The 10481-nt window shown below is 38.5% G+C and overlaps 1 protein-coding gene and 1 long non-coding RNA gene across 2 annotated transcripts; both read left to right on the forward strand.

The window, feature by feature from the left end:
* Positions 1–5700: 5700 nt before the first annotated feature.
* Positions 5701–9918, forward strand: LOC149677346 (uncharacterized). Its single transcript, XM_089837348.1, has 4 exons — positions 5701–7567; positions 7611–7639; positions 7684–7874; positions 9744–9918. The coding sequence occupies exons 1-4, from the start codon at positions 5701–5703 to the stop codon at positions 9916–9918; spliced, it is 2262 nt and encodes a 753-aa protein (XP_089693474.1).
* Positions 9919–9974: 56 nt separating this feature from the next.
* LOC149677347 (uncharacterized) lies at positions 9975–10481 on the forward strand. Its single transcript, XR_016366415.1, has 3 exons — positions 9975–10100; positions 10174–10229; positions 10406–10481. It is a non-coding gene; the product is annotated as an uncharacterized LOC149677347 (long non-coding RNA).

The raw sequence follows: 10481 nt of genomic DNA on the forward strand, positions 1-10481 counted from the left end.
TAACCTAACCTAACCTAAGTTGAGAATTCAATGAATATAACCACAAAAATATTTTGGAAATTAGCATATTATTTTGGAAAGTCAACGAACATGAAGAACAATATTTTGGAAAAGGCATACTATTTTAGGAAGTCAAAGAACATAAACAACAATAATTTGGAAAATGCATATTATTTTGGGAAGTCAATAAAGATAAAAAACAATATTTGGAAAAGGCATAATATTTTGGGAAGTCAATGAAGATAAAAACATTATTTAGGAAAAGGCAAATTTTTTTGGGAAGTCAAAGAAGATAAACAACAATATTTAGGAAAAGGCATATTATTTTGGGAAGTCAATAAGGATAAAAAACAATATTTTGGAAAAGACATATTATTTTAGGAAGTCAATGAAGATAAACAACAATATTTAGGAAAAGGCATATTATTTTGGGAAGTCAATGAAGATAAACAAAAACATGGTTGAACTCTGATGTCAGTTGAATAAAAAGAATATAAGCCTAAAAGTACTTGTCATGTTCCTTTATTAAATACCTCAAATCTTTCACGAAAATTTTACGGCAATGTTGCGGCACCTAAATGTCTCGGTGCCAAATTGTCGCGGAGCCTAAATGTCGCGGCGCCTAGTTGTCCCGGCGCTTAAGTGGCGGTGCCTAAATGACCGGCGCCTAAATGTCGGCGCCCAAATGTCCGGTTCCGCTGGAAGTGTACCTGTTCTTAGACGGCGGTTATCTAGGGTGTTAGCCTTAAGGTCTACCTATAGATAGCCGTTAGGTTCCAACGTCGCCTGTCTAAAGGAGTCTACCACGTATTTACTATTTCCCGGCGAAATTTGTTTCGCAAGATGGATAATGGCAGAATGATCACGTGGTGTTTTAAATATAACCAAGTAATGGGCATTTAAGTTTAAAGTACGAATGATATAAAGAAATTTATACTTACATTTTTCGGATCTGGATCGGTACTTCAAGGAAGGATGTAGAATGCCTTATCTTTATCCTCGTCTTTTATAATTTAATGTCACGTGACTCTCTGACCATTTAAACATGGTGCTCTTTTTAGACCAATCACGTTCTTATAGTGAACATGGCGTTTAAACCACGTGTTAGACAGGGGTTATTTACCACGTTGTCGAATATGACGCTTAAGCCTAACATTGACGCCATGATTGATTCACTGACGCCATAGGAAGACACGTCATGTACGTTTCACTGACGTCACAACAATATTGGGGGAAAAATGTTTGATTATCTGACGCCAGTGAGGTAGCTCGCACACTTACTATTTACTAGCTAAGTAGTAGAATTACTGTAGTTAGTCTCGTTTCCTAGCTAAATGCCTATAGCCCAGGACTTTTAGGGTTTGACCTAGAACATTTGAACATAAAGATGAAAATTGGTACATGTGTTATTTTCGACCCAACAAAAAATATACTAAAAGTCCCCTGCTGTAGAGCGCGAGCTTTCGCCGCCATCTTGGAAAATGGCCGCCGGGAATGCCAGCTACAATGTATTCCACATTCTTCTTCAAAAATTATGAAAATTGGTACACATTATGACTGAGACCACATGAGAATCATAGAAAAATTTTACAGTTCTGTGTTTGATAGTTTGGTCGCCATATTGGAAAATGGCCGCCGTGAATGCTAGGTACAGTATATTTCACCATGTTTTTGGAAAAATATGAAAATTGATAGATATTATAATCAGAGCTGTGTAAACCTCATACTAAAATATTGAAGCCATTCATAAGATAGTTTGGCCGCCTTGCTGGAAAATGGCAGCCGAGAATATCATTTAGATACAGTATACTCTTAAAAAATTATGAAAATTGGTAATAATTATGCTGAAGACTGTCTAAACATCATTATTGAATATTGAAGACGTGCTACTTATAGTTTGGGCGCCATCTTGGAAAATGACTGCTAGAAATACTAAATATATTTCAAACATAAATCTTTTCGAAATTCCTAGATTGAGTAGATGATTTTCATTAACGTAATAAACACCAAAAAATAGCCATCTCCAAGTCGATATTATCGACGCCATCTTTAAAAATGGCCACTCGAAAATTATTACCCTAAATTCTGAGAGAAAGGATAGTTATTCAAAGCTGTAATTCTCAACATGTTGATTAGGGTATATAATTTAATATGGGGGTTTATACAATCTCGTGTTGTTAAAGATTAGATTTAAGACAAATCTCTTACAGTTCGTTCATATTCATCTCGTCAGCCTGAATTTTTTTCACAATAATTGCATATCAGATGCCTTGATTAGGCGCAGCACCTACCTGGGGCTCATCATATTCCAAATTGAACCTGCGGAAACGCCATCAGGGCACACGGGATCGGCCAGCGGACCCAACAAACGCACCTTGGGCAGGTGACAGAAGCTGGACACCGTCAGCGGCGAGCCCAGTCAGAAGGTGGTTGGTGACAGGGAAGGATTAAGGTAGCAGGAGGCTCGAGGGGACGAATCTTTCCCTCCAAGCACATCAGTGCCACACGACCGAAACAATGTATCCGCAACCCTCAGAGGACTGCCAATAGCGAGTTGAGTCAATTAGGGCAACACCTGGGCGGGGGCGAAGTGGCCGAGCAAAACTTTAAGCGAACTGGACAAGGAACGGTCTGAACCCAAGCAACTCCCGAACCGGCACACCGAACTCGGGCCCCCTCCGCCACAAGAAGCCCTTTTGCTCTGATCCATCACAGCTAGTACAGCGACTATGTCCACGCAATGCTGAGCAAACTAATTCGGATCGTCTACATCCACAGTTCTTCTCACAAGAGGTTCCGCAGTTACAGATAATGAGTATTAAACGTTGGCCTTGAATGGCGTGAATGGGACTTAGGATTCGGGATCGCGAACCCATCTCCATTCTTCGTGGTTTAAATCGTTTCCTAGCCATTGTAGTAGCGGAATGTCTTGGTTCTTTTGCTACACTATCACACCCGAATTGAAAAGTTTTCAGTCTTAAATCTGAAATCAAAACAAAACCAAGAAGAGAATCTCAAATCGAGACATTTGAGAAAAAAAGGTTCAGAGAACAATTCTTTCATTTACATGCTGTAACTAGATGTGGTTATGATAAGGCGCGATTTAAAGTAATGACAGATAATCAACCTCTCACAAATACGTTGAGAGTTTTTAATGAAAATATTAAGTCAACAAGAGCTAGGAAACGATTTAATCCCGAACAGTGGGGATGGGGTCGCTATCGCTAAAGTCAAAGACCCATTCACACCACTCTGATTCCTGCATATAGCTTTGCTTTTTTGTATCAGATTTTAGGATAGTAATCTTTCAGTGACCATTTTTAAAGATGGGGTCGATAACTTAGACTTGGAAATAGTTATTTTTATGGTGTTTAATACGTTCATGAAAATCATCTACTCGGTAAAGAAATATCGAAAAAATTTATATATCAGCAATATATTTGGCATTTCACGCAGTCATTTTCCATGATGGCGCCCAAACTATCAGCAGAACGTCTTCAATATTCAAAGTATGATGTTTAGACGGTCTTCAACAATAAATTTACCAATTTTAATAATTTTTGAAAAGTATACTGTATCTAAATGACATTCCCGGCGGCCATTATCCAACATGGCGGCCAAACTATCTCATGAATGGCTACAATATTTTACTATGAGGTTCACACAGCATTCATTATAATATCTATAAATTTTCATAATTTTCCAACAACATAATGAAAAAAAACTGTACCTAGCATTCACGGCGGCCATTTTCCAGTATGGCGACCAAACTATCAAACACAGAGCTGTGAAATTTTACTATGATGTTCATGTGGTTACATTCATTATATGCACCAATTTTCGTAATTTTTGAAGAAGAACGTGGAATACATTGATGCTGGCATTCCCGGCAGCCATTTTCCAAGATGGCGGCGAAAGCTCGCGCTCTACAGCCGGGGACTTTTAGTATATTTTTTGTTGGGTCAAAAAGAACACATGAACCAATTTTCATCTTTATGTTCAAATGTTCTAGGTCAAGCCCTTTTTTAGCCTATCTGTCCTGGCCTACTACCTGTTCTAACCAGGACAAATTGGACGGCACGTTTATTTTGGGTGAAGGTCGCGGTAACGTTCAACTAAAGGCAGTGCTTTATGCCGAACGGTCTCCACACCGACAGCATTCGGGTAAGCCTTAACGGACGAGGATTTCCTAAGACGGCAATACAGAAGTAACAGAAGTAATAGTTTATCCTATGAAAAACATTAACGTGTACAAAAATGGGCCAAGCCTCGCCTCGTGCCCTTTCCACCGTAAAAGGTTCTGAGATCCCATGTAGAGCCAAGTCTGCCTTTTTGTTCTTATTCAATAGCCAATTGAACAATTATGTTATAAATCAAGTCCTTGTCCCAATTAATAACCAATATTCTTTGACTCTATCATTATTATACATCATTGTTCGTATCAAAAATATCGTGACTTGGCAATCGCAGGGAGTCGAGGGGATATTCACTAAATCGTCGCCGATTTTAAAATAATCGAAGGGATATTCACTAAATCGTTTATGGCCGAGTGGATATGTACAAGTTTATAAGATGAGTCATGCACAACCCTATGTACAAATTATATGGTGAGTTATGCATAACCTTATGTACACCTGCGCTTGCCAAGTCACGATATTTTTGATTCGAACAAAGATGTATAATAATGATAGAGTCAAAGAATATTGGTTATTAATTAGGAATAGGACTTAATTTATAACATAATTGTTCAATTGGCGATTGAATGAGAACAAAAGACAGACTTGGCTCTACATGGGATCTCAGAACGTTTTACGGCGGAGAGGGCACGAGGCGAGGCTTGGCCCATTTTTGTACATGTTAATGTTTTTCATAGGATCTCACTTCTTTTTGTAGACCCTCTCGTTATACTTCGGTAGTCATATTAAAACAAGACCCTCTCGTGGTACTTCGTTTGCCAATATAATGGCTAACGTTTGTCCTTATTTACGCTGAATTACCCCTTTCGACCCGCAGAGAATATGCAATAAAGATTGTACGCGATATCCTAATAAAAGAATGTAGCATCAGTTACGACACATTTCTTTTAAACTACAACTCCTATTAGCTTTAATATATATTTAACTTTCGGTTAACTTTGGACCATTACGTCCTTTCATCAGGAACACACACTATTTCTGTTGAAAAGACGGCAGCGCCATCTAGTTTTAAAATAAAGAACAAAAGAACAATTTTATAAAAATTTCGGGATGTTTTAATTTTTCTGTGCTTTATAAAATAAGTGAAAACTAAATCCTGAATTTTAAGTTTCTAACTCCTCTAGAAGTACCTTAGAATTTTGATGATCGGTGAGTGAGTGAGTGAGTGACAAAATAAGGTAAATTTCACCTGCGATATTTCGAAAAGTATATAGGGTAGGAAACTTGGAAACTATAGCTACAATTGGCGTTCCTCGGGGCAAGCAAAATTTCAGGCTTTTACCTTTACCCATCACGAAGTTACAGTGGGCTTAAAAGTGCCACGAGTTGCTTCGAGAAAAGGATGTCAGTGCTCGACTTGGCTGGGAGCACTGCCGTGCTCCCAGATTATTGTGCGATTCAAAATTTATTTGTTTTGACTGCGGGATGCTGAAAATCGACGATTCGTTTTTTGTTAATTCAAGTATGTCTCTCGAGGACTCTTAATGGGATAAAAATTCCTAAGATGCAGGGTGTCAAAAAAACTAAAATTAAGCGACGAAAAAAACTGGAATCCATATCCTTCTATTTGTCTAACGTTCGTAGTATTAGACAAAAATTGCGTGATCTCGACTTGGTAGCTCGCAATATGAATCCGGATATTTTTTTCTTAACTGAAACTTGGCTTGGTCCTGATATTTGCGATGCTGAACTCTTCGACAGTAATTACATTGTGTTTCGACGTGATCGTGCTACTAGGGGCGGTGGTGTCTTGCAAGCCATAAACCAAAGTTTATCTCCGGTTTTGCTGGATATTGACCCTACTGTTCGTGTCTCTCCTGGTGGCATTGAAATTGAAGCTGTGTTTGCTTCTGCTAAGGCGGATGATAGGTCAATCTTGATTGGTTGTCTTTATGTCCCTCCGCCGTGTATCCATGATTATGTAATAGGTGTTTGTGCCTTACTTAATAGTATCATTGATGAGATTAACAAACATGATATTTTCATCTTAATGGGAGACTTTAATATGGCTAGTCTTGGTCTTCCGAAACCAACCCCCGATTGCCTCTCATCACTTGACATGTTCGAATGTGTCTCAAATCTTGGTTTGCATCAAGTTGTCTCTGACAAGACGAGGAATAATAATACTCTTGACCTTGTGTATATTAATGAGAAAAGATTTATTACGAATGTAGTCTCTGTGGATAATTTACCTGGTTGTGATCATAATGCTGTGACTGGTGAATTAATTTGTACAGTATCTCAGAATAAGGTGGTGCAGCGTTCAAGTTTTGATTTTCGCAATGCTGATATTGTCTCGCTAAATGGACTTATAAGTCACGCTCCTTGGGACATGGTTTTTTATTTAGAAAATGACATTGACGAGGCCTGGGACAATTGGTTATCAATGTTTTCTGCTTGTCTTGATGATAGTATTCCTAAGATTACTTCTCGCCCTAAGCGAAAATCAAATCCTTGGATAACGGATCAGATAATTCATTTAGCCAATGTGAAAAAAACACTCTTTAAAAAACTCAAATCCAATTTCACCGAGTTTAATAGAGCTAGATTCAGGCGTCTGACAAATAAGATTAAGGAATTATCTCGTACTTCTTATGCGAATCATGTTAGGCAACTCTCTAATAATTTACGCTCTGAGCCTAAAAAATTTTGGAAATTTGTGGCCCTCAAATCGAAACTCCCAATTCCAAACTTTATGAAGAACAATGGGGATAGCATTACTGATTGTGCTATCATTGCTACTAAATTCAATGAGTACTTTTGTTCTTGTTTCTGCAAATCTGGCCCAATTCCTAACCCAGCTGACACTTTGTATGATCTTCCGCTACCAGTCGATGATGAGCTAAACTTATTGTTTACTCCATCTTTGGTTATCACTGCTATCAATAACCTGAAATGTAACTCTTCCCCTGGTCCAGATGGGATAACCCCAAAAATGTTACAGCTTTGTCGTGATAGTGTGTCGTATCCTTTGTCTGACTTTTTAAGTTACTCGATGAAGGTAGGCAGACTTCCGGCTGCTTCGAAAAGGGTTAATGTTGTCCCTCTATATAAGGGTTCTTCCTTAGACAGATCTGATATGGCGTCCTACCGTCCTATATCCTTATCCTCTGTTTTCTGTAAAATTATGGAATCAATTGTATCTGATTTCATTAATTCTAAATGTATTAAGCCTGGCGTGCTCCCTGAAAAGCAGTTTGGTTTTAGAAAGGGTTTCAGTTGCGTAACGCAGTTAGTCCAGGCTTTCCATTCATGGGCTTCTTTGTTGGACTTACGTGTACCATCTGATGTACATGTCATAATTTTTGACTGGAAAAAAGCCTTTGACTCTGTTCCTCATGATCGCCTCATTTTTAAGCTTTATGGTGTTGGTATTCGCGGTCCTATTCTAGCTTGGGTTGCTGATTTCTTAAGGAATCGTGAACAGAGAGTTGTCTTTCAAGGTGAATTTTAGGGTTATCAACCTGTTACCTCTGGCGTACCTCAGGGATCAATATTGGGTCCTTTTCTGTTCATTCTGTACGCCCATGATCTTCACCTTGGTAATTCCCCTGATACCAACCTTTGGCAATACGCTGATGATTCCTTTCTCTCTCGAGCTGTGCGCTCTATGTCGGACACTGTGTTACATCAGAGAGATATAAATATAATCGTTGACTGGATACAAGTGCCATTTTGGTGTGACAATTTCATCGGTCCCAGCACCGCTTTTCATTGAAGTTTATTTTTTTCTTTTCGGTACCGATCTCTGATAGCTCGCCAAACATTGTAAGCTTCTATACCTAAATTGAACCACAATCATAATTCAGTAACAACCAACGACTCCAGCTTAAGGCATTAATTATAATTGTACTAATTACTTGTTATGTGAAACATCGTCCCTATCCCAAACCATCTTCGTTCTTTCATAAGCGTATCTTTATAAAACTGATGTTTTAAATCGTACAAATATTCATATTTTCGTACTTCTTCTATAAATAGTTTTTTTGTTTATAGCTAAACGTTTTTTGTCATTGTGTCCTTTGGAGCAATTATGGCAGTAGTAGTTGGGCTTGGAGTGGGAACTCGATCAGCTTGGGCCTTGGCCTTCGACGTGTTTCTTCTTGGTGGCATTTTAAGGAAAATATATTCGTACTAGCGGAGCGCGGTGGCAAATTAACCCGAACAAATTAACGTTTCAAAATCTCTAGGGTTCACAACATACCGGAGAATTAAAAATTCTTTCCCTTCTCAACATTCCCTTTCAAAGCGGCACAAATAGTAAAAAAATGGCGACTCGCGAATAGCGATCTTCACTATAAAACGGAGATACCCATGACGTCAAAATGAACGTCATCACCAAACGAATTTTGATTGGTTATTAAAATAATTTTACGTCGGCCTCTGCGTTAAAAATAGAACACCAATTCTGTCCGACCGAAAGCTGTTTCGGTCGCGTTCTTCGGTAGATGTTTTACCGCAGAGGTACTTACGCAGGGTTTCCGTCGTGTTTTCGGTAAAGTGGGAACTAAGCTTTAGGAACAATACAAATCTGTATGATATTAGAAACAAAGATTGCAAAAAAAAGACAATAGATGGGCCGCACTTGGAGCGGTGTTCAGTTTATCCGTTAAGCCTTGGTTCCATTATTTGCATGAACTACGCTAGGTGAAAACGCTATAGCGCTGGGCGACAACTAAAAAACAAATCTGACGTTTGACGTCCGGCTGCAAAGTAGTTTTTTTCGGTCAAGTGAAAACCATGCTTTACCGTCGAATAAGTCGCTACTAAATTTCGGCAACAACGTTTGGAATCATTAAAATATTCTAGAAACATAGCCAAGCAAGCTATATATATATAAGCATGTTAAAACTGAAAATTCCGTCGTTACAGGAGGTCCCTTAAATGGGACAACCGAGACCAATTTGAAAGATATTCCGTGTTGAATTTAGAAGCGACAGACTAACTAAATTTACAGGGGAGAACAGGGGTTGGGGAAGCATTCTAGCCCGCGAGGGGTTCGGCACTTTGTAATTATAATACCCAAATTTGAAATAAATTACACGAATTAACAGATTTTAAGTTGATAAGAAAAGTTTCAGAATTCAAAACTGATTCCAAAAATATGCAGTGTGTGCAAGAAAAAAAACTCGACCGGTAACCATTAAAACAAGGGCAACCTAATAAATCTACTAGTAAAATATACTACAATGGCAATTTCATATGGATATGTCTTACATATATGGGAATATCCAACGCATAACCTCGGATTAACTTTATAACGCTTAGATCAAACAATACCAGTTTCAAGAGAATTCAGATGACTCGATGAGGTCCACCGTCCAATTAATCCCGCGTTGACCACGAGCACTCGTCTTTGCTGACGCGTACTTAAATCGGAAATCTAGTTAAACAAAAAGCGATTAGTTCAAGCCGAACACGGGTAAAGTCCTAAGCCGACAAGAAATCACGACCGAGAGCCAGCGTAACGATTCACGAAATGAACTCTCATTACGTTTGACGAAGTTGCGGTATCTAATTGACCACCTGTGGTGTGATTTTCTTCAGCCAGCCGCCGTATTCTGCAGGCTTAGCCTTCCGCGCCCACTTGGATTCTCGTCGCTCATTGGTCCGTAAAGGAACTGGATTCTGGCTTCTTATTGGCGGCTTAGGTTTCGACTTTCAAGACGAAATTGAATTGCAGATGTCCACCAAATTTGAAATACGGTTTTTCGATGGGTAAATCGTTCAGCGTCATAAACCGGTTAACTCACCGGTGCTTTTGCTTTAGTTTCTGATGCTGAACGTAGCAGACTACACTTCATCATTGTTAATGGTGACTTGGGGAGTAGAGTACGGTTAATATTTGCGAAGTAAGGATGCCTATTTGAAGGAGGGCGATTTACTTATCGTCGCATTGAACGGGTATGTTTTTATTTAATTTATTGCAAATTATTTGTACCAATATTGTTAACTAAAAGTAAACGTAAATTTTTAGTGTAAAGCGTTTCAGCTCGTGATCGAAAATTACTTCAACCAAGGCTTAGGTGTAATGTAACTTACATTTATGTGACTTAAATTATCGTTCTGCGTTGTTAGTAGATAACATGAGCATCGAATGAGCCAACTGTCCATAATTAAAGCCATTCAATTCTCATAATAATTATATAATTAATATAATATATAATATTAATTATAATATATAATAACATCCTACTGATATGCTGAAGTGGGTTCACTCAAGGGTAATGAGACAAAAACGTCATTCAGTATAAACTTTCGAAGTGTCACAGCCCTATAGGGTAC

Source organism: Phalangium opilio, unplaced genomic scaffold (assembly GCF_054372755.1).
Source record: "Phalangium opilio isolate 3A_F unplaced genomic scaffold, DU_Popi_V2 ptg000043l_1, whole genome shotgun sequence".
Classification (NCBI taxonomy): Eukaryota; Metazoa; Arthropoda; class Arachnida; order Opiliones; family Phalangiidae; genus Phalangium; species Phalangium opilio.